Below are 25,281 nucleotides of genomic sequence, written 5' to 3'. Positions count from 1 at the left end.
ATCCCGAGTAAAGTATTTCTTCTGAGACAAATTAACTTCACTAACTTCCAAAAACCTTTTTAGTTTTTTGTCTGAACAATTTATTGAAAAAGCAGTAATTAAGTCACAGTGGTCAAGTTGCTATCAGTAAATTACAACATAAATTTCGACCTTTTCCTTGAATAATGCTATCATATGACAATACATATCGCATGGACCACTTTCATGATGCTTCTTTACTACATCCTTAAAGCTTGACAACCTCAGTTTCTGTTTATTGTTCATGTTTTGTGACATGAATTAAATGAAGTAACTGCTGACAATGAAGTGTGATGATCACAGATGACAAAAACCTCATTAACAAGTGAGAACGAGCGTGTCAGTGGCCTTTTGTCATCAATGTTTACTTTTAAGTTTGGCGCTCTAACTGTCAAAAACCTCATCATCTCCCTTTATTGCCCCTCCCCTCTCTCTTAATTCTTTGCCGCGTCTTTAGGGTCATGTTCCATAGTTTAAACTGCTTTTTGTCTTCTCACCAGTGTAACACAGAACTGACAATCCCCCTACGCTGCCTCCTCTCTTTCTCCCTCCCGCGCTCGCTCGCTCTCCCTTTCTTTCTCTCTCAGCTGGTTGTTGAACAAGAGTAATAGGATTACCACACACTGCTCTGCCAAGGACAGACACTGGGTAAGACAGGAGAACAGGTTTGAGAGAGAGATGAGATCGGGGGTTCACGTCGCGAGGAGGAAACGGAACGGCAGCGGAGAAGAAAAGAGGAGCAAAAAGTTTGCAAGGCCTGACGAGCAAGTGACATCGGATTGGATGATGGGCGAAACAGAATTAGATTTCAACGTACACCCACCCTGAAATCCAGCCCTCGGAGTAACAGGCCTGTGATATCTGAGCAGGGAGAGGCAGGGGCGAGAGAGCAAGAGAGTTCTGTCAGTTGCTATATTAGGCCCACACTGTGTGTTGATAGTGTCTCCGATATCTCGCTTAGGAACAAACTCTTCCTATTGGCACGGTTCGCGGTTTCCACTACGGCTCATCTCTCCGAACAAGCTTTCATACCTGCATTCCAGAGCACTGGCTGCGAACAGGTCTGGATCCGGTACAGCTGTCATTTCAGAGGCGTGGAGCTAATCGGAGGTCCGATTTAGCAGCGTGACGGGTATAAACCGGGGTCACGGCGGCGCTGACAGCTGTTGAACTTCATATAGTGATCAGAGATGGTTCTTGGGTTTTGACATACCATATGCAAAAATGGATCTCTGCGTTTTCTGGATTAGATTCATATCAAAGATCTGGAACTCTGTTCATTAAATGTTACTTAATTACTTTGCAAAAAGTCTTGTTTTTATGTACTGTGGATTTTGGAATATCACACATCACCCAACAGATGTATCTCTAAAGTGTCCTGTGAAATCGCTATACTGTCTAATGTGTAAACAGCATCAAATAGTCATAGTCAGCCCATGATTGTGTTAGCCAATCACAGGACTAGTCAGAAACGCTTTCAGCCTTTGAATCATTTTGTCTAGTCAGGTTAGCTGACAGCGGATTGGCTGACATGCCCTTGAAGGGCGGGCATTTGGAGAAAGGGCATGTGGTTGCAAAGTTAGCAAAACTCCACTCTGGAAACAACGGACAGTTGAGAATATATCGCTGGTGTCGGTGTTGCTCTTTGATGGCCTTGACGATACCAAACCTAGACAGAATCATTGTCCACATTTTTCTGCTACAAATATTTCTCAGATTGCTCTAAACCCACATCTATGAGGTCCATACCCACCAGACTCCCATCACATGAGAGAACAGCAGTATAAGATTTATAGAAGATGCAGAAGGTGTATCCTGAAACCTGTAAAAAACCATCCTGCAAAAAAGCTTATTTCATAAATAGAAGACATTGTATGTCAGAATGAATCAGCTTTGGTTGTCATTCAGAGGTCCATACTTTGTTGTTCTGTGATACTAAACTAGATCCCGACACAGAAAATGTTTAGTATTACAGCTATTTGTAAGTGTTCACTTTGGTATCTTCTGTAAATGTAGCCTGAGAGAAACATGCTATGACAGATGAGTGTTACTGTACGTGCGTGTGTGGGCTAATCGCAGAAATGGGAAATATGTGTAGGTATTAAATTATACTGCGGGCACTAGATGTTCCTAGTGACTCATCAAGTCCATGTGTACCGTAGGACACCCCCATGTTTTCTTAGTTTTGTTTGTGTATTTGTGCATGCGTTTCATTCTCGTTTTATTGAGAAGAGGTGCTGGTGCGATGTGATTTACAATCTAACCCAAAGCTCTGGATTTCTAACCTGGAAGGGATGGTCCATTACCCTCAACTCTTGAGCGAAACATTTATTACTCCAGGTGGACATTCACAAAAAAAAGAGACAAAGTTGACTTCTGTGTACTTTTTATCTACTTATACTATATTAAAAGATATATAATACAATATATTAATATAAATCTATAACATATTCATATTGCACCAATACTTAATCTTTTAATTTAAAGTGTAAAGCGGTATTCTAATTATACTTGTCTTTTAGTTGTGTTTACATTTTTGACTGAGTAGCCTATTAAATACTTTTTCACAGTTGTACATACTGTCTTATATAAAAAGTATAGGGCAAATTACGTCCCAAATATTGTTGAATATTACACTTACAAGTATACTATAACTGTAAAAATAAACTATAAAAAACTATAATACTTGGGTTGCCAAAAAAAGTCAGGTTTTACACCCAAGTTTTTTACAGCCATTTATTCAATTATGGCAAATATGTGAAAATTGAGTGAACTTGAAGTTTCTTTACAGTCTAGATTAGTATAGAGTTAATGCTTATTGTAAGAGGGTTTAGGTCAGCTGTTTTGATAGTAAGTTGACTGTGGGAGAAGTTTCTGTCATGTTATGAAACTGTTACATATTGACATTTATATTCTTATGACAGGTGTGATTTGTTATGCTGATTATTGATAATGTGTGTGTTCTGTCTGTGAATAACAATAGCTGCTTATAATTTGACATGTGTTGAATACTTTTGCAAATTTGTGTTAGCTTTGTGCAGGTGCGGCAGCTAAGGGCAGGGTGTGAAAGCAGACAGGTAGCGTAAAGGAATTTCTGTTATTGTGTGAGAAAATCAACCAAAACACTAATATCTCTTGCCTTTCCTTTCAAGACTGCAGTCTACCTTGGTGTGAGAATTTCCTTTACTGTTAAATTGCTGTGTGACATGATTTCAAGACAAAGATACGGTGTTATGCTTGTTAATCTAACATAAACAAAAGAGCATATGTTCTAGCCCCATGTTTGTGGAATTTACCGTGCTCCTGTTACACACCTGAATTGTCGTCGTCATATGTTCCTTCTCGGGTCCATTGCTGTAAGGTCACACAAACACACACCTGTACCGCGGAAGTGACAGATTGACCACCTGTCTTTCTGAGTGGGTGGGTAAAGTCTGACCGAGGCAGATTGTGAGTGGGAGCAGAAATGACTGACGCATCCTGTGACCAATCTGTAAACACCCCACTGCTCATGGGGACTAAAAGCACTGATCACATTTATTTTATGTGCTGGACTGGGTTTTGTGGGTTAGTGGGTTTTGAAAAGCCAAGTCTTAAACTGGATTTCATTCTTCTGTTTGGTTGCTAAGGTGTTGCTAAGTGGTTGGCCCAATGTCTCTACGACATTCTCTAGTTTATAAAATCACTATTTACTAGCCCTACTTGAATGCCCAATGTGTAATTGTTTTGAAAGATCTATTGACAGAAATGCAATATAATACCTTACATCAGGAAGTGTAATTTTATATTACTTAGAATGAGCTATTTCTATCTACATACACTGCGGGTCCCCTTACATTGAATTCGCCATGTTGTTTCAACAGTAGCCCTAAACGAACAAACTGCTCTAAAGAGCTTGTATGGCGTTAGAAATTGAACAGAACTATGTGAGCCTGTAAACACATCGCGCAAACAGATTACAGCTTCTCGAGCACACTGAAAACGCAAATCTCTAACTTGAACACGATAACCAAGATTGTGAACATAAGTCAACACTTGCGAGTGGAAATAACAAACTCTCGAATGACAGCAAATCAGAGCAGGCAAAGTCAATATGACTTTTGGCACAAAGGGGGCGGCGCAATGCTTTTTTGTGAAAAGTGAGGAGGCCCAGTGTTTTCGTTGGAGTGTTCATAAATTCAGTGTTCATAATATAACATACAATTATGTTAATTATGTTGAAATGTAATGCATGAAAGTAGGTAGGGTTAGTCTTAAAATATAACTTGATGGAAAAAAGGGCTAAAATTGAGATGAGAGAGTAGCGTCATCTGATAAGCAAAGTTTGAAATTGCATCTTTAAAAATGATTGAAACCAAAAAATACAAATCAACTCGATTCACAGTCATCTGTCTGTCTCTGCTGAGCAGACGAAGGAATTCCTCCACAGTCGGAATAGGAAGCAGACTTTCACATGCTCAAATATCTTGGTTTTAACACGTAAAATAATATAAAGTCTATATCAATATCATATAAGGATATATGACATCATTTAAAAAGTGATATCTTTTATACTAAACGTTATTAACAAAAAAGAATACAGAAAATCTAAGACATTTAAAGGCAGAATACACACAAATTAAAGAGAAGAATAACTTCTTATTACTTACGGATGCTGAAGACTGCGGTTTCACCAACGGCCCATCCTATTTTTCCCAATTCTCTGCCATCTTTCCTGTTCTGTCATCAGCAACAGCCAATCGCAACGGGAGGTCCCGCCCCCTTAGTACTCAAAATGACTTGCGCGTGTAGTCAATACTGTGCGCGAGCGATCTGCTGTGATTCGAGGGTTTGTTATTTCCACTCGCAAGTGTTAATTTATGTGCACAATCTTGCTTTTTGTGTTCAAATTAGAGATTTGCGTAATCCGCTTTGTTTACACGCACACACAGTTTTGTCCAATTTCTAACGACATAAGCGCGTTTCGTTAATACGTTATCTCCTTCGGTAAAAAAGCGAAAACGTGAAAACATCGTGTCAGCCACCGTAGTGCTTCAAAGGGGAGGGGTAGAGGGAGGCATTCGTTGAAATTTCATGCACTGGACCTTTAATGTTAATGTCTCTCATATGTCTGCATTGCAGCTTTTCTTCATTTTTTCCTGCACTCCACTGAAAGGTGCTGAACGGCAGCATCAAGTTAACAAGTTAAGGGCTAGCTGGTCATGCTGATGCACACATACTGTACGTTTAGTTAGTTTCTGTGATAATGTTTGACAAAATCGTATTTAGTTTGCATTTTGGTACTTGGAAATTTGTGGACAACACAAGTGCAAATAGGCAAAAGAATTACATTAAAATTAGTAAAAGCTGAGGATGTATTGATTTATAACAAGCATGTACAAGGAGTATTCATCATTGTAATTGCCCTTTATAGGTGACTCTGAAAAACACACATTTCACAGAATGATACTGTTTTATTTTACAGAACTAGCACATGTAAAATGTCATTTTTAAATAGCCTACATGAAATTTTACCTTACAAAACGTCACTGTGTTTTTACAGTTATTAAAAATATACCATATATAATGTATAACCATACTTTGAAATGAGGTTAAACATTACATATACTACTACATATTGCACATTTTACTTAATGTCATTTAACGTTGATTTGACATTGACAATCAAACACTTTTTTAAACCTTAAGTTAAACCTTCGCTTGGTTTAAAGTTGTTAGATATTTGTCTTTATAAGACCTGCAGTTCATCTGCATCTATATTCAAGTAAAATTCTTTTTAAAAAACATGATTTTTTAACAGTCTGGATTGTAGAGGAGCAAAACATAATTAAAGGACACACTGCAAGGCAAAGAACAGATGTCCTATGAGTCAGATGAGCAAATGAGAAACTGTGAAAAGTGGAAAAAGCGGGAGAAAAGAGAGAAACTGGATGTAGAGAGAGAGGGAGTGAGGGAAGGGGAAGAGAGGGTGACTAACTTGATGTGCCATGTGGAGGCAGAAACTGGTATTGATGATTCACACATGTGAATGAGAACGGATTGGAGTTAACGCTGATGCTCCCACCCAGTGGTCAAACGTGAAACAGCGGTTTTAACTTGAGGTCAAGTAAGATCTCTTATTAATTTCAATTTTTTGATCAAGCACATGATCCTTGCTAACAATGCTCTATCAAGTAGGTTACAGGATGCATTATTATTATTATAAATACTGTATGTTTGAGCTGTCTTAAATGAAAATAACTTGCCCGAGGTATCTTAAAATATGTCAGTGCCATTGTTTTGTCTGAAGATATACACCAGTAATGTTTTTATAAGACATATTTATAAAAACGACTTAAATATCCTAATTTACAAAGGCATAGTCCTGTCTCAAGCTAAGCCTCAATTGTCTGTGAAACCGCGATCTTAAGGCCCTAAAGATCATAGGGTCTGTTGTATATTCGGTCACATTGAGGTGACAAAGTTTCTGAACATATAAACGGGACGTATACCCCTGCAGTGCTGAATCATTTTCATAAATGGATCTTAGTCACAATGAAAGGACACCATTTTCATGCGTTCTTTTTCTCTCTACTGTTTTTATTCAGATGAGTGAAACACTTTCAGTTACAAAAATGACTTAAAATGAACAACACTGTACAATGAACAAGCGAGTTATTTGTCAACAATTTTTTGGTTTCAGAGATAATTACACCAAAAGGCTAACCTGTCACCGTAGGGAGGAAGAGAGACACAGAAGAAAAGGGAAAAAGTACTGCTCAACTCAAGAATAACAAGAAAATTAAAGAGAGCCAATGGAAAGGGTAAAAATGTGACAGCGTACATTAGATCAGACGCTCACATTCACACACATTTCCACACTACCAAGATAACCGCATTTGTCAAATGAGTCCAAGTGTGTAACATGCATACATGATATATGTACACACAGACAACAACAACAGACTCGCATTTATGCATTGAGTGAGCAGTGAACATGAAGAGATTGAGACAGATCACTAACCAAAGAAAAAAATCATCACACACATACCAACTTTAAGATCATCCTCATGATGCTTTCCCCCAGATAATGGATTATTAAAAATATACATTTGATCATTTTTTATCCTTGTGTTACTTTGTATAGTAGTTGAGTTTGTACCTTCAGAAACTGGGTTGCTAGGTGACCAGGGAAAGAGACCAAAAATAAAAACAATTGAGGATGTCAGTGTAGATCTTTGGTTTAACTAGAAGTGTTTAAGTTCGTTGTTATTTAAAAAAAATATTTTCGAACACCTTTGGACTGAAGCTTTTTCATTTTTATTATAATACAGAGAAAGCATCGTAAGAAGACTAAAACAAGAGCAGCTCTGTAACTTACAGTTCTCTTAACCTGGTCAGGATTTATCAACGTTTTAAATAAAGTTTATTTCTCTTTATGAAAAATGTTTAAATGACAAATGAAGTTCCGAAGAAAGTATGACAAAAGAGAATAGGAGAATCTGAACAGTTATTTTTAGGCAGTGTGTCTGCTGTGTTTGGTCTCAGAATGGGGTGTTGCTTTGGTATCATTCTCTGGAGATTCACGCCATTAAGAGACTGCACACTTTAAACACGCTCCCTAACACTGCAGTTTATTACTTGCATATCAAAATAGTTTTTTAAGATAACCAATACAATGCCTGACTATACGGTGAATAAAATGCAAGGGAACGTTTAAGTGGCATCCCCCTATTTTCCTATATCTCCATTTTTAGACTAAAAATTTGTCACCTAGCAACAACAGTCACCCGTCTGATTTATATAGCCATACACAATGAGTGTATATATTTATCACATCATGCCCTATGTTTAGTGACTGGAAAAGTGGTTCCAGGGGCTGGTGCAGGGCAGAGGAAGTGAACAGACCAGAGTTCTTCGTTCTCAACGGGGCTTTCATCATCACCACTCATGATCTTTCAGCATATAATCCTTCAGCTCCGCCCAATCAGAACGCTTCTTTCCGTACCCTATTCTCGAATACGGCCCGCCTCTCTAAATGTTTAAAGCATTCATCTATTTGGTTTATCCGCGAAGAGCGTGAGGTATATGAGGAACTATCTCTCTTTTACACTCTCTACCTAAGAGACAACAAACATACACAAAAAATCAAAGCAGGAACAGGAAAAAGAGAAGCTAGGCAGAGAGCAAAAGAGAGGAAGATGGAGATAGCGCCGGCTATCATACATATACATATATTTTGCTGTATGCTCTCCCCCCAGGGACCCCTTCCACCCAAACACCTCCATCTCTTCTCTCCTTAAGTTTTTGGTTTTGTAGCTGTTTAAAGCTTTCAGGTCAAGGCTAACGACAGCACTGCGCTCAACATACATGCATGGTAGCCTTCACAACAGTAACTATAGCAACACGATGGCTAACATCCTCTGTGGTGAGACAGACATGAGAAGATATAAAGACAGGTGAACAGTCCAAAGATACGTTTCTGTAGATTATAATCTCACCCCTTCCTCATCGTTCTAATCCAAACCATGGCAGTGCATGCTTTTACTGTGGAAGGTTACTTCAACGTTGTGAACGAAAGCTACCACAACATTTCAGCAGTTGAAACACAGTGCTGCTTTTCCCCTGATAGGTTACCCCTCCGCAGGCTAAGCTGTCTCAGTAAGGGACTTAGAAGACGAGCGTCGACCCGTCGCGGTCAGTCGATCAGGACCGACGGTTGCATTTGTCGATGGATTTGGTTTGAAAGGTTGCCTTGGCAAAGGAAGTTTACATTGTAATACAATCTGGTGCCTCAAACACACCCACTACAAAACAGCATTTGGAATATATTAAAGAAATCTTACAAAATGAAGGAACTCCGCACACCAGCGAGAGGAGAATAAATAAGAATCGAATTCGTTTAAAATGGGGGAGGAAGAAAACACGAAGAACTCAAAAGCGAGATGAGGAAGGATTTTTGGTCTAAGTAAATATCAACATTTTTTTCATCTTTTCACAATGTTTTTCTTCCACACATTAGCAATAAGTAAGCATTATAACATAGATAATTTACTACGAAATCTATAGAAGCGCTAGCTGACCCATTCGGACTTTACGGTGAGTTCATGGTTTCCATCCCTCATTGAACCTGCTACAGATTTCAGCACGATATAAATACAACTGTACGGTTAGGTGGATGAGAATATGGAAATTGCAGAGTATATGATATTTGGTTCTCTTTAAAGCTTGCTTATATTCGACTTTGGTTCTTTGGATGCATGTGTTTATCCTGGTTCATTATCTGCTGTACTGAATTTTCACAGTATTGTTTCAACCACCTGATAAGAGTCTCTAACACAACTAGATAGGAACAATTAAGGAACGCAAAAAATGAGATACCTTTCCCCAAATGAAAGCACACAAATGAAGAAGTACAGCATCTACACACACCGAAGCGGAAAACCCCCACAGACGGAACAAAAGACCAAAAAGAACGACCCTCCCAACCCCCAAACAAACCCGAAACATCTTCTTCAGATGAGTTCAGTGAGGTCATCAAAGATCCCGCCACCCAGGACCAGAAAGAGTTTTGAATGACATGAGGCAGAGGAACTGCATTGATCACTTGCTACGGTTCTGGGTGACCTCGGTCCAGATGCATGAAGGGATGTCTGTTTATTCTGTACAACGACTCGTTCAAAACTCCACCGATATTTGGCTTGTTTTTTGGTTTTCCTTTCTGGGTTAGTGGAAGTTCGGCTGGCTGTGAAGTTTAGTGTCGTTTTTTGGTTTGTAAAGAAAGCAGGAGGACGGGAAGCCTCTTCACCAAGACAATATGTGGGTGGGGTTGCCAAGGTCTGGGCTTCCAATCGCTTCCTGCGTCGCTTGAATAATGAACGTGTGTGAATGAATCGCTTTGGTATTCAAAAGGGTCGCGCGGGTAATGGAAACGTGTGATGGATGACAAATGCGATGAGCATTATTAAGACAGACGTGAGAGATTATTTACACTTAACTACAGGTATGAGTACTCTTACAGAAAAAGAGAGAAATAGAGAGGATTGGTGTCACTAGTACAGCTTTGAATGTACCGCATCCATTTCACAGGATGAATCTATGGAAACTCTTGCTCTCTATATGCTGATAAGACTGATGATGATGATGATGTCCATACTATGTACATTCAACGAAGATGACAAACCTGCTACCTTCTGTAAAATACGAGAAATTAGCTAGAAAGAGAAAGAACCAGAGAAAGTCTACACTAGTTATGATGTACAACTAATGCAAAATCAATTTAATGGTGAAATGTACAGAAGACAGAAAGTGGGATTTTATGGTAGATGATGAGCTCAGAAATGGCTGGATCATGTCACTGGATCTGGTCCTGGACAGTTGGCTATTTACAGGTCCTTTGAATAAAGCTTTTCCATCCGTATTTTTGGTGTTTGTTTTTGGTATTTGATATTTTGGTATGCTTGTTTTTTTTGTCATAGTGAGTCTCTAAAAGTTCCATTATACTTTTTGGTATTCAGTTCTCCACACCTTTGCTTTTGAGAGTTGAAACTCTCTTAACGTTGTCTACAACACAGTTGAAGTTCTTTTGTTGTTTTTGGTGCACACAGATTCCAAGGATCTCATTCTCCTCTTCACACTGCGCTTTTCTCTCTAATAGTTCTCTTAGGTAACGTATTTGGCTGCGTCCTGCTAAGCCTCGTGGTGTTTTTTTGGTTTGGTATTTCCTCCTCCTTCCTTTCTCCTTCCATTCTGTCTCTCCGTCTCTCCCCTCTTATACTCTGTGTATTTTTGGTATCGGTAGAGTGGGAGAGAGGAAGAAAAAGAGTGGGAAGGATGACATGAAAGGGAGAAAGGAGATCAAAAGATGCTTTGGTTGACAGGTGAGGTTTCACCTCCTTCTCCTCCTCCTGTGATTGGCCTATGGGCAATGTCACTCAATTTTAGCCCCTCCCATCGAGTGTGGGCTGTGTACCAAATCACTGGAACAGCAAGAAGAGGCAGGGCTTGAGCAAGGGGAGGGACTCATGCCGCCGATGAGAGGGAATGATGTTTTGGCTGCATGGGCGATAGCCGAACCGCCCAATCCCATGCCGGTGCCTGTTGCCATGGGCAGCAAAGAGGAGTGGTTGAGGAAAAGAGAAGAGGCTAGACCTGCTCCTTGGGCCCCAGAACCAGCGAATAAAACCTTGCTGCTTCCTTCAAGACTGGAAATGGGCAGCTGGCCACCACTGGCTGCTAGTGCTGTGGAGGACAGATAGGGGAAAAGACTTAAAGATATAACATTATTATTGAGAGATATTTTAACGTCAGTGAAACAAACATGCATCATGAATTGCCTAGCAGCGTGTGAAATGACAGATGTGAGATAAATAAAAATAAGAGTGTCAGCAAAGGCAGGACAACATATAGACTCGATTGGAGACGACAAAGATATGAGGAGGGAGAAAATATTTTTGAGATAATGTCACTCAAACAGGTCTACTCAACATTGGAAAGCTCAGGGGCCACAACAAAGTTGATAAAAAATGGCCCTACTACAAATTTTATCATTAACTTTTTCATCTCTGTAGCTCACTTAGAGCATTGTGTTAGTAATAGTGGGTACTGACAAAAGACATGTATAAAGACATGTATAAACTAGGTGTACTGTAAGGCGCTTTAGATAAGAACATCTGCCAAATGCAAAATGTGAGATTAGGTTCTTTGACTAAAATATGACTTTTTTGGTAAATATTTTGGGTAGTTGACATATAAACCGTACCATGTCTTCTATGGTGTTACAGCAAAAATGTAGAAAACAAACTGTTAATAGTATTACTATATATTAATAGTATATAACTTTAAATTTATATCATAAGAGAGATCTATCTTGATTGTTAGTTTTTTTCTAAATGTTTGCTGTCACACCCTACGACACATGTTCCATCTATTTGTTATTACCCAAGTATATAATCATTAGATTATACAGAAATGATTGGATTTATCATTTGACCTCTCAGGTTGTGATTTTGCAGGAAATGACGTTTGACATCATTTGACCCCTTTGAAGGTATGTAAAGTAACCTTGCAATTTTATGTTTCAAACCGAGACTGCAGTATAGATGCAAAAATGATGAAGTGAAGCTTGAGTAGCTCTGCTTGAGAGTAAAGAATTTATCTCTATCTGGCTCCCTGTCTCACAAACCTTGGATAGTAGCAAGTGGGTTGTTGGCAAGAAGAGCTTGGTTCATTCCCGCGTTAATGCCCCTCATCGTATTTCTGATTCACAAACAAATAACCACCCCAAAAACACAGACAACAAGGAAAACGGAGGGGAACACAGGGAAAGAAAGGAAGTATTAGGAAGCATAGTTAAGAGCCGTATAAACAGTGCAAGAAGTCTTTCTCTTAATGCGGTGCAGCTTGAATAACAGCAGAGCTGAAAGACACATTAGCAGTTATTGATAATATTTGATTATGTTTTCCATATTTATTTTTGCAGGGTATTTCATCTAAATGGATTTAAAATCATCTACATCTTCCTTGACAAACAATGTTTATGTGTGTGTGTGTGTAAGTTTATTTGCGTGTGTGACAGACTCTGCTGGCTGTATTCACCTCAGACTCGCAGCAAAATCATTGATGTAGTTAGTAACGTCACCATTCTTTTTATGCCAAGAACTGCGGATGACAAAATCACACACATAAAAATACATTTGCACACGCACACACAGACACTGCAGTCACTTACGTTTTCTCAGGCAGAAGATGAAAATGATGTGCAGTATTGAGTTAGTGCTATAAGGTGTACACGTGTGTATGTTAATGTTTGAGAGAGAAAGAGAGAAACTAACCCTGTGTTCAGACTTAGTGTGCTGTGACTCGAAGGGGCGGGGCTGGTGTCACTGCGGGGAGGTGGAGTAACAGGAGATGGGGTGGAGCTTAACGAAGGCCCGCTCTGGGTCAATGGGCAAACTGATGACATGGTGGTCACTGACAAAAGGTTGACAGAGTATAAATGACTTATTCATTATTAAGAGATTTAAGATTGGTCTTTCTGTAACGAACAGATTTTCAGGTGTGCACCATACCTGCTGTACTGAGACTGGTCACCATCTGGGATGGACCCTGACTGACCATCTGTAAGGAGGACGCAGGGGAAGACAAGAATATGATCGAGGGGGAAAAATTGGAGGGTGAAAAAGAAAAAGACAGAAATAAGAGGAGCAGGAGTCAAACAGCGAAAAGCATTTATGCAAACTTTAAGTATACTGACTAGGGAAAACAGGCAATATGCATTCATAAGTAATAATAACAGGGGTTGAATCCCCCAAAATAATCATGACAATCACACGGAACTAGTTTCAAAAAGTGCTTAAGGGCTTATGAAAATTAACCCATATTTTAAAGGCGGGATGCTACAGTGTTTCATGCATTCTGACTTATTTACAATGTTAAACATGCTGGCTTCTGATTCTTAACATGGTCAACTTGTCAAAAAAAAGAGTTGGACGTATGAAGTTGTATTTCTGTGCTCGATACATTCCCCCATTGTCGTATAGGTTTCGGACAGTTTTTTTCGAACATGAAAATACGTTTCGTAACAACTTTCCTCAGTCTCTTATTGGACAATTCTCCTAGGAAAAGCATGCGGCGCGCCTATGCATCAACCGAGGTGAGAGAGAGCACTATGATCGCAAAGTTCAGCTGTGTTTGTTTGTTCACTGCATTTGGGTGATGAATGTTTTATAAACTGTAGATATAACGCTGGATTTGCAGATCGTTTGAAACTGATAGATGGAGCGCTCCCAGCTCTAAAAGATGCCGGACATGAACCGCAGTAAGTGGTAAGTCGCGCGGCAAGTGAAACTGAGTAATATGTCTGTGTTTTGTTGGCAATAAGTGCGAACGTGCTTTAGTTCCGCTTCCCCCTCTCTAGCTAAATTCCCGCACGCGTCGCATGTAATCAGAAATAGTACAGCTGCATCGGCCTTTTATAAATGTGATCAAACTAAAGACTTCACTGATATTTGAAGGGTACGACACTATTCTGTAAGTACTCAAGATTAATATAAGATATGCAGAAACTGAGTTATGGTCACTTTAATGCAAATATTCATTTACTTGTTTTTCCACCATCGTGCCGAACTGTTCTAAGCACAGTCTAAAACGGCCTTGGAAACAACAGATTACAAACAGTTTTCAGCTCTGAATTTTCGGCTCAGTTGGCCTACCATGTTGAATCATGCTAATAAATGCGTGCAAAGGTGTTATACCTCAGTCTCTTGTGTTACCAAGGCAGTGCATGATGCGTTTGTGTTTAACTTCTAAACATTTCCGTTATCAACCCTGTGGTGGAAAATGAAACCATTTACGTAACGTCTGGCATGGATCGCCATGATTCAGTGCGATGGTGGAAAAGCACTCATTGTTACTATTCATAGTAACCACAATTTTTTATACATCGTATAACCATGATATTTCTAGTAAAACTGTGTTTATGAAAATGGCATGCTTACTACCATTTTACTATAATAAATACCAATTTTCATAAGGGTAAAGGTATTAATTAAGACAATTGTGCTTTAAAAGGGCAAAGCAATGCAGGGTGGGTGAATGGGAATGATTTTCAATGTCTGCTCATGCAGGAGCCATGTCAGAACTGGAGGTGTGGGTCAAGGGCGCAAGCCGGGTCGTACCATGTGCGGGCTGTAGCAGGGGGGTTTGTGCAAGGTAGGCTGGGGTTGGCTGGGCAAGGGAGGGGTGGCACTGTTGGGGTTAATACGTTTCTCTTTCTGTCTGCGGTTGCAGAACCAGACGCGGATCACCTCCTTCTCCATGTTGAGCTTGTCTGCGATGAGTTGGATTTCCTCTGAGGTAGGCTTCTGGTTCTGAGCAGAAAACAACAAATTTAGGGTGATTGATTGATAAAAAATACTTGCAAAAAGGATTGTCATTATATCAAACATTCAGTAGTCAATACCAAATAGCAGTAAAATATCAATTTCAGTACTACACTGCAAAAAACATTTTTAATCTTGTTTGCCAGTACAAATATATGAAAAATCTTAATTAAAGACAAAGACTTTTTAAGTGTACATAGTATATTGGACATGCATGCCAATTTACTGTAGTTGCATACATATGTTTTTAGAAAAACATGTAATAAACATGTAATTCTGACCGTAATAAAGCTGCGTTCCAGAGCAACGCGGACATTGGTCTCAATGCTGGTGCGTTTCTTCCTGCGGCGGCCAGGCAAACCGTCAATGCCCAGTGAAGGAGAGGAGAGGGAGCTGGGACTTGGCAGGGTGCTGTCCATCGACATTATCTCTAAGCAGAGCAGTAAAAAGAATCCTTGATTACGACCATAAAATCACCATCTCAGTCTTTCAATAATTTACATTTAATCTAATAACACCTTATGCTCAGACCTGTACATGAGCTTTGGGTTTGGTCAAAGCCTGTATGATATCATGCAGTTGTTAGTGATGGTTACCTGCGTCGGTGAGCCATTTCTCAAGCAAAGGTTTGAGCTTGCACATGTTCTTAAAGCTGAGATTGAGCGCCTCAAATCGAGAGATGGTGGTTTGACTGAAATCATTGCCGTAAAGCTTCCCCATGGCCATTCCCACATCACCCTGTAGAGAAAAACAAAATATTCGTAAGGCTATGAAAGAAACGTAAGACTCTATTTTAAGCGTTTATGTATGTATGTAAATTGATGATGTACCTGCGTGAAGCCCAACTTGATTCTTCGCTGTTTGAACGTCCGCGCAAATTGCTCCAGTTCCTCCAGGTCGCTGGGTTCCTCAGGGTGAGAGGTCACTGGAGTTACTGTGGTAACACTGCTCTCGGCAAGCTTGTCTCTCTGATATAAACCAAATAGACACATACATGAGTCTACTGTGTTGAAGAATAAACATTGCTCTGTCAAAAATACTACTGTCACATAATGTATATTATGTTAATGTGTCATACAGTATAATACAATTATATGACTATGCACGCATATGTTGGTATATATCAATATAAAAAAACACTTCTCAGCTACTGATGCGAAGTAAAGTGTGTTTAAAGTGACTGCTTTAAAAAAGTGTTCTACACTTTTGAAAATGATTGGGGTCCGTGATGGGGTGTCAATAATTTTACTTATTATTACCAATAAAATGATCATCATTCAACTTGAATAAATATAATGAAAAATATGGTTTTAAATGATGAACGTATACCCATGAACAGGGCTTGATACTGTGACTAGTCGTTTTCCAAAATGACTAGAATAACTGGTCTAATTATTCATACTACACATAGTGTTTTAACGGCCGATAGGTAGGTACTAAGCATCTGTCACTAGAACACCTCTTGAAGTTGGGGAGTCAGGTTTACTTGCACAGCTCTCTTTCGCTGGCCTCCGTTACACTAGCCACCAAGCAGTCAACAATTTTGTTTTTGGGAAATAATGTTATGACTAAAGTTGACAATGTCATGCTGTGAGATCATGCATCAAAAAACATGTCATGCTGTTCACTTTTCATTATCAACATGAAATTAAAAATATATATATTATTGCCTAATATTCAAACATAAATATGAAACTTAGGCTACGTTTCTTTCAACTCTGGACGAGGAACGCGCCATGACAGCGGAAACAAATAAAATACTCCATCATTTTTGGCTATAGATTACTGCAAGACATCATTATAAACTATAAATGGTCTACTTTTTATTTGTGCTTTCATAGTATAAAATAAGATAAAAATAGCCTTATAAACAAGGTGTGCTTTCAGCTGTCTCTGTGAGAATCTTTCTGAAACAGTTGTCAAAGATGAACTGAAACTCAACGAAGTATCACACAAACATGAAACATACGTCTGAAGAAAGCTTGAAATGACTACTTTTAAATAAAATAATTGACAAATATTCTCCTGAAATGTAATCTGTATGAAACTAAAGAGATGCAGTTTCTAGTTTTTCACATTTGAATTTATTTGAATACTCAAGACAAAACACACACACACACACACACACACACACACAACCTTTACCCTATAGGCCAAGTGAATTTGTGTGGCTAGCCTATTTAATTTAGACCAACCAAAATGAGTGTCTTATCGGCTTCCTATATTAAATTGAAAAATTCTCTTTGTGTGCGTCTCTCTCTAACACACACGAACACAATGCTGGTGTGCGTGCGCCTGGCCACAGCAGCCAGTCACATATGTCAAAACTCTCAGTATTTTTCTCCTCTTTTGGGAGTCGTGGAAAATTACATGTTATGAAATAAAACAAGACGATCTATTCTGGGTCATTTTCAAGATATGGTCACAAACCTGTCCCTACACTTTACAGGCATGTAAAAAGCTTCCAAATGAAAAAGAATACACCCGATTTAGCCATTAATACACAACTCAGCACCTTTTAATAATGATGATTGTTATGTAAGTCTTTATAGTTTTGTACCTTTTTTTATCTGTACTTGAGAAAACACATGTCCCCCTTCCTCTTTTGTATGGTGTATAAACATTTCCTTTTCATTTTTTTTTAATGAAGTCAACCAGCTAAACACAAGTATAGGGCTTAATATATGCATAAACGTGCAAACCAAAATCATTATTAATTAATACAAATACAAATATATCTGTCCTTTGATTTTGTGTTATTGGTGACACAAACTTTTATTTTGAAAGAATAAAACTATGCAAGTAAGACCTTAAAAGGTCAAAGACCAACAAGGAAGATGCTCTGTTCAAGCACACACATGGAGTGTCCCCTTCCTTTATATAAGTTAGAATATTTTTTTAAAATGTCGGTTTTTGGTGTGGTTCTTTAAAAACGTCATTGGTGAAGGATTTTTATTGGAAAAAGACATGTTTATCGGTATAATGTACAGATTTTAGTGTGCCCAATCATGCTAGTTTTGAGGTGACTTGGCCATCCTTTTGGAAAAAAAGCATGTCACTGGTGTTATTGTAACTGGCGTTAAACCAATGACAAATAAAAAGTAAAATAAAATAATTCCAGTTGCCCGTTATTATTGGTAACAATGTAATTATGCCGGTGAATACTAATCCTCAAATGTAGGCATGAAAACTGAATTAAATTCTTTTAAGTCAGAAAGTCACAGTTTTTTCAGAATGACCCTTCTGTGGAATATTTTTAATAGTTTCCTCAAAGTACTATGGTATAGGTGTAATTTGCGACCCCAAGCATCACGATGTTCCTAAAATAATTTTATAAGAAATTCGCTGGTCTGTGTTAAATAACAGGCGATCCACAGAAGCACAAAAGTGGTAAATAATAGATTTATATTAATATAGTCAGACAGTCGCAATGGGCCCTTTGCGATGTGGGCCGTGCCCCAGTGCAGCTGTCTGTAGTTATGCCACTGTGTATAGACCCCTGCCACTGTGTATATATAATTAAACATGTGTAACCAAGACACTCAGAAGAGTTTTAAACTGCTGATTTATTTTTTAATATGAAAAAAGGAATGCGGTCCGGACCTCTGTGAAGCTGGCTACGGCCATGCTTGTGACTTTTCCTGAGATGCTGTACCTGTGCTTGAAGACCGAGTCTGGGCGGAGCGGCCAGCAGGTTTCCTTGGTTTTGCTGAGGTAGTGGAATTAGATTTGGTGTTGATAGCAGCCCTGAAACATACATACACAACCTTTAGATTAAAAATATCATCAAAATAAACAAATTAGTCTGACTTTAAAACTTTAGTGCTTTTGTAATTGTTTGTATTGTTGTTAGCCTTCTGATTACTAAAATCACGTGGGATGAAAATATTGTATTTATTCCAGTTTAGTTTCATCAATGCACATAGCATTGAGAAAAACTGCAGTAATATACAGTCCCATGTATTATAATACCATATATTGTGTCTCTTATTAATTGATCTATTTCTCTTTACAACAGAAACCACTGCTTAATTGTATGTAAAGCTGCTTTGCAACAATGCAAAATTACTTTGGTTGGGTTGGGAAATGAAAATCCTTCGAAATCGGAATCGAACGGTTTGAAATATATATTGTAAACCAGTCAATAACCACGCTAAATGACAATAAAGGCTAATATCAAAATGTTTGACTTCATTTTTAACAATTTTGGAATTGAATCTTAGAATTGAAATAGATCAAATGTAAACGATAGCTAACCTAACTTGTGACACCTGTTTAAAATGGTCCCCAGAATTAGTGTAACACAAAAAAAGAAAGATATTCATACAATCTGTAAGTAGGAAGTCACCTTGCTGCCCTTGCTGTGGTTGTGGTAAAAAAAACTGTGCAGGTGAAGGCAGAGTGTGTCCTGGTACGAGAACTAACTGCTGAAGCTGCAACAGCTGCTGAATGTCCTGAAAGACCGACAGAAATGATGCTTTTTCAAGAAATAATACAATTACAAACATTGTTTCTCTGAGTGCTATTTCAGTTTCATTGCTTTCTCCCTCACAGGTGTGCTGCTCAGCAACATATATTGGCTGTACCTGGGCAGTGAGTTGGATTGGTTGAGTAAGAGGGAGCTGGTGAGGAGGAGGGTGGACGGGGGCGGCGGTTTGCTCTTGTGTGCTCTGCGACTGGCTGTGTGACTGCGTCTGAGCGGCCTGCTGCTGTGCTTGCTGTTGATTGGCTGCATGGGCCGCGTGCGACTGCTGCATGGCGGCGGCAAGGAGCTGCGCCTGCTGTAAGAGCAGTTGTTGCTGTGCAGGCAAAAGTGCAGTCAACTAGAGAAGACCGAGAGAGACAGATAAAGACAAATGTGGTGAAAAGAAGAAGCGGATGAAAGGAAGCACATCTAAAGCAAGCACGCTCACGTATGGAGAGTGGTCAACACGCATAAGCACACATGAATTATGACACAACATGAACTGTGTGTGTGTGTGTAGTTGTATGTTTCTCTTACTCCTGCCAGCTGGCCGCCTGTTAGCATCAGCTGTGTATGGGAAAGAGGCGTCTGAGCAAGTGTAGTTTGTACAGGAGCAGGAGACATTTCACCACAATCTCCTACCTTAGCCTGAGACACAGAGAATGAGGATGAGTTCATCTTATCCACTCAGTAACAGATCAGAAACTGCAAATGCATTCACATGTTTAATCACCTTGGTGGCAATGCCCAGTGTAGGGGAAAGGGAGAAGGGATTGATTTTCATTGGCTGAACCTGTTGGAGGAGAGAAAGTCCGAAATAGAGTACAGATTGAAAATAACACTAATAATAAATGAATAATAATTTGCCACAATGAAGCATTAAATGAAATAAGAGTTTTTTTGTAAGCATACACATTGAACTAATAAAAGTCACAATGTATTCTTTGTAAATAAATATGAATAACTTACAATTCATATTTTTATATTTGTATTTATTTATGTCGTTTTTTAGTGTGATCTACATTTTGTATAGGGCTGTCAAACAATTAATCGCATCCAGAATAAAACTTTGTTTACATAATATATGTCTGTTTACTGTGCATAGTAATTTTGTATTTACAAACACACACACACACACACACATATATATATATATATATTTACACATTCTCTTATACATATATAGAGGAATATTTACCTGTATTTATTTATATTTACCAATAATGTATATGATATATATATATGTTTATTAATTTGAATGTATGCACATATGTTTATAAATACAAAATTCATGTGCACAGTACACAGACATATATTATGTAAACACAAACTTTCATTCTGGATGCAATAAATCGTTTGAAGGCCCCAATTTTGTATTTTTAGTGCACTTACCTGATTATTAGAATCTGAGCCATTTCTCTCAGAGTCTAAGATAGAGATAGAGAGAGAGAGGGGGGGGGGTTACTGTTGTTCTTCATATGTTGATCTAAACACTCTTTTTTTACAGACTCCAGACTAAATCACATCTCCAGTTCACCTGTGGTCTCCATCGGAGAGTCTGCTGCTGGATTCTCAACCTCTACTGGTTTTGACATTCTGATGTCTGTAGAAAGAGAGAGAAGAACGGTTGTAAGAAAGAGTGATCATCTATTTCTACAGGTTGATAAATGTCTTCCTAAACATTTTGTAAAGCGCAAAAAGAATAAATTGTGTTGAAAGATGACCTGGTAGAGTTTTCAACAACACTAAAATCATCATTCTTTAATGCGTGTTTTCATTCTTATAGCATCATATTGTCCATATTTCAGAACCCTGAGCACATAATGGACACAGAGGCACACAGTTTAAAGAAATATTTGCTTCAAGTTTATATTTCTTTAAAAACTGGAGTCTGTGTATGATTAATCAAACAACCAGTTAATAGTAATGGCATTACAGATGTGCCACTTCTTTTTGAACTGTAACCGTCCCCATGGGGCCATCCCCAAGAGGCTTTCAGCGGAGAAACATACCAACAACTAAATCCATCTGAAATGTATTCTTTCTGTATGAAAATAAAGAATTTTAGTTTTTTTTATTTGTTAGTTAATTTGTTAATATAAAAATGATAAACAATAAAAAGCCTTTTAACAATATTGCACCATATTGTAATGATAATGATATTCTGCCCATATTCAAATAAATAATTAATAAATAATAAACAAAATATAATTACACAAATGTGCATGTTTCCGATAAGGATTAAGGACATGGACAGTAGAAAAAACTCTCAAACAGACATATGCATAAGACACACACAGAAACGAAGTAACTTCCCTTTTGTGAAAGATGCAAATAAACCCAACGACTGACTAATAATATCGCCCACCTGCATGTGCTGCTATCTCCCTCCTGCTCTGCTCTATCTGTCTCTCACACACACACACACACACACACACACTTCATCCATTCCTTTCATCAATGCTTCATTCCTCACTGCTACATTAAGCACTGAGACCTTCACTAGACACTGACCATTGATATCAAACTCCAGAGGGCAGTAGAGATATTTCTCTTCCTCGACTTTTACAATACACTAAAACACTTGTAGCTTGATCACTGCATAATGAAATAAAAGCCCGGATAAAGTTAGACAGGAAACCAGATTTCACTAATATCAGTTATGTAACTCGCGTAAAAGCCACCAAAAGGCTGAAGAATTGCCGAGTTCCTCTGACAATCAAATCCAGTGTCCAGTGGTGAAAAGGAAGTAAAACGGAAAGGAAACCCCCTCTGAAATCTTGTCTATCTACAGAGAAAATACGTTTTTCTGGGTTTCCACACAAAGTCCTGCTGGTAAAAGCTGCAAAATTAGTTTCGGTTGAAAATTCAAGAATATTTGAAGATTGCGTAATGAACAAATTCTGATTGATCTGTGAGTCAGTTTGCATGTCATATTTGGATTATAAATGCGTCTGGTCATAATTTAAAGCATGTATAAGCTTTAGTTTTTATACTAATTTGATACTTGATAACGCTCTCTCTCGGACTCAATAATAAGCACTGCAACACTATTTATATTATTTGTCCAGAACCAAATGTTTGTTTTATAAACAATACATATGCAGTTCATCATTCATATGAAGTAAATATGAAAGGGTGCTTGATGGTTTGGTGTCAATGTCTCACTTCCCTCTCTGTTTCCCCTAAGGCTGGGGCAAACACAATGTGTTAAACCCAACCTTTACAGCTATTAATACACATACAGGCACTATCAAAAGTTGAGAGTGCTAATATCATACTGTCTTAAGACAGTCGCATACACATGCAGTTTTCTTTCTAAACTTACACATATTCCGAACTTCTGCATTTGATAACTTCTGTATTGAATGGATATAATAAAACCAGATCCGTGTTCTTAATATAAAACTGAATAAAATGCTTACACACTGTAAATGATTGGCAAGCACAATTATTGTAATGCAGATTTATAAATATGTTTATACTGAGGTTAGGACAGATTCACAGAAATACATTTTGACTTTAATACGCATGTTAACCTCTTTATGTCATTATTTGCCACATAATGTCAGTTAGGGGGAAGGCGGCACACGCTCGTCGTATGTCAGTAATCAGTCACTTATTTTAACAGTCACTTTGCATTTTACAGTATTTTTAAGAAAGTAAAGCTTAAATGAGGACCTTTCAAAATTCTGAATCACAAATCTTTATCAATGCATGTATAGGTTTTCTCTTAATGCTGCCTACTGACATCTCGTCAAATTGACTATGTTTGAAGGCCAAATAAACAATTTTAATGTCATGGTAAACACAGATGAATCTCAGGAAAGCATTACTCTATCTATACTCACAGCAAGTGTTAGCAAACATTTCACTGTTAGTCAACTAGATTTCTCTCAATGGTCCAGACAGAGCATTCTGTCATCTGTCATTATATTAGTATAAACAGTCTGTCATGCCAAGAAATGCCAAACAGAACTTTAGTCTAAGTTGTCAAAGATACAGTTTGGAGCTGAAGGATGGGGGAAACCCATGAAGAACTTTACACTGGGTTTCCCAGAGGGTCTCTCACACTTGAGTAACCTTTACTTCATAAACTCCTCTCTTCTCTCTCTCTCTCTCTCTCTCTCTCTCTCTCTCAAGCTTGCCTATTTGTCCTTATGTAGGAAATGCACAGCCATCATAAATGATCAGCAAATTCACCCACAGTGCTTTGCAATCGTCGTATCATTAATCAGTTCTCACATTTTACCAATTTACAATACATTCAATGCAGTGTAGTCTGGACATCAATGTCTGTATAGGTTGATGAAACTAAAGAAACTGCTCCTTTAAAAATAATGTCGCAAAAGAGTATTTGTACAAAAAATATTCATCATGTTCGCTAAATGAGCTAACGAAATGCGGATCAAAATATGGTGCAAATGTTATATTGGATGGAGGGAAACACAACAAAAATGTATTCTGCTGAGAAATAATGTTTGTTTCATTAGGATAATGATATCATGCTGAATATATTAGGAACATAAAGGTGAATGTCCTATAATGGCCCAATGCAACTCCAGTTTACAATTTTGTATGTGGACCGGTTGAACATAGCAGGTCATAAACATAATCTAACACGTTTAAAACCTGTTTGTGTATTCATTATAAACACTTAATACAAATGTATCCAAATACTTTTTGATTAAATCTAAATATATTAATGTATTACTGCCAAATATATGTATCCAATATAAATACAAAAAGCATTTTAAGCAACATATTGTAGCATATTATATTTTAACTATATATCTAGGCCTATTATATATTATTATTTTATATAATATAAAATATATATTTTTTAAACAATGGGGTCAGTTCAGGAGAATATGTGATTCAGTGAATTAGAAGAATTCATTAAATTCAGTTACAATTCTTGTGCACTGTACCATTAAGAAGTAATACATCTATAGAAAGATAAATTGCTTTATATTTGGTCATATTTAGAAACTTTAGCTTTTATGTAGCTTCACACATTTCATTTTCTCCCTGTTGACCTTTTTGATCTGATAAACACAAATGCACTTGGCACAATTCCTGCCAATGAAACCATCTAATAAACTGATACTAACACCAACCTGGCAACCACACAGATGATCGGGACACATACCTGGCAACCACATATGGGAATAATCCATAGATGCCACAGGGCCTGTCTTTGTCATGTTGATGGATCTACGTGCACTTCAGTGTTGTCCTCTCCTCTCGTCTTCGTCTCACACATGCACTCTCTCTCTCTCTCTCTCTCTCTCTCTGACTCTCTGTTTCAGTCTCAATATGTGGCCAGAAGGAGGAACAAACTGATAATAAGTGGGGTGAACTCTCCACTCCTCCTCCTCCCCTCCCTCCGTCTCCTCCTTTCTACGCTGTACCCACCCACACCTCCACCCCCTCCGTTCCTCCACTTCCTGCCCCCGAGAACGCAAGAGAGGAGCAGGTCAGAGTAAACATACCGCATATTAAAACATTACGATGTTGAAGGTTTTTAAGATTTGAAAGCATGTTACACACCGTTTCATCAGCCAAACATCAGACGCAGTACGTGATGCTAAGCGGCCGACGGAGGAAGGCGAGAGACAGGGCAGGAAAGCGAACAACACCTTGACTTACTTCAGGAGGAAGTAACTAAAGTAGCGGTGGGCTGAAAAGTAGGGTCAGCTAAAGAGAGAGGATGAAAGAGGTGGGATGACGACGGTGAGGAGCGAGAGATGAAAGAACAAACAGATCGTGTGATAGAGGTGAAAGGAGGGGGAGAGCTGGAAAGTGCTGGGGCTGCTGGAAAGAGTCGCTCACGAGCCCTGTGGTGACCTACACACACTTTCTCTCGTGTACTCGTTTATGCCTTGTATCACTACTGTACATCATCACATCTGTCACAGCACGAGAAAATACTGA

The 25,281-nt window shown here is 38.4% G+C and overlaps 1 protein-coding gene across 3 annotated transcripts; it reads right to left on the bottom strand.

Annotated features, from left to right (window-relative positions):
- Window positions 1–10,249: 10,249 nt before the first annotated feature.
- Window positions 10,250–24,667, bottom strand: pou2f2b (POU class 2 homeobox 2b). Of its 3 annotated transcripts, XM_079469588.1 has the most exons (16): window positions 24,497–24,634; window positions 20,882–20,947; window positions 20,737–20,771; window positions 20,078–20,137; window positions 19,882–19,992; window positions 19,466–19,702; window positions 19,228–19,333; window positions 18,535–18,626; window positions 15,710–15,847; window positions 15,476–15,617; window positions 15,161–15,309; window positions 14,676–14,867; window positions 13,068–13,116; window positions 12,831–12,969; window positions 12,595–12,657; window positions 10,252–11,238 (listed from the first exon to the last, which is right to left on the bottom strand). In XM_079469588.1, exons 1-16 carry the CDS (start codon window positions 24,549–24,551, stop codon window positions 11,196–11,198), a joined length of 1,677 nt encoding a protein of 558 aa, XP_079325714.1. In that variant the 5' UTR covers window positions 24,552–24,634; the 3' UTR covers window positions 10,252–11,195. The 3 variants fall into 3 exon arrangements, with proteins under 3 accessions (XP_079325715.1, XP_079325714.1, XP_079325713.1); XM_079469589.1 differs by lacking the exon at window positions 19,466–19,702 and having other exon boundaries at window positions 10,250–11,238; window positions 24,497–24,667; XM_079469587.1 differs by having other exon boundaries at window positions 19,228–19,702.
- Window positions 24,668–25,281: the final 614 nt, after the last annotated feature.

Source organism: Barbatula barbatula (assembly GCF_947034865.1).
Source record: "Barbatula barbatula genome assembly, chromosome: 12".
NCBI classification, from domain to species: domain Eukaryota; kingdom Metazoa; phylum Chordata; class Actinopteri; order Cypriniformes; family Nemacheilidae; genus Barbatula; species Barbatula barbatula.
Note: the sequence above shows the minus strand (reverse complement) of the source record. Positions and strands in the feature narration are given on the sequence as shown.

Excerpts from the sequence above, each read along its gene's own strand:
- pou2f2b (XM_079469587.1), bottom strand. The coding sequence starts at position 24,551 with ATGACAAAGACAGGCCCTGTGGCATCTATGGATTATTCCCATATGTGG. Across the intron at positions 19,703-19,881 it reads CAGGCGGCCAGCTGGCAGGA|TTGACTGCACTTTTGCCTGC; the intron begins GTAAGAGAAACA and ends GGTCTTCTCTAG. Across the intron at positions 15,848-18,534 it reads GACTCGGTCTTCAAGCACAG|AGAGACAAGCTTGCCGAGAG; the intron begins GTACAGCATCTC and ends GGTTTATATCAG.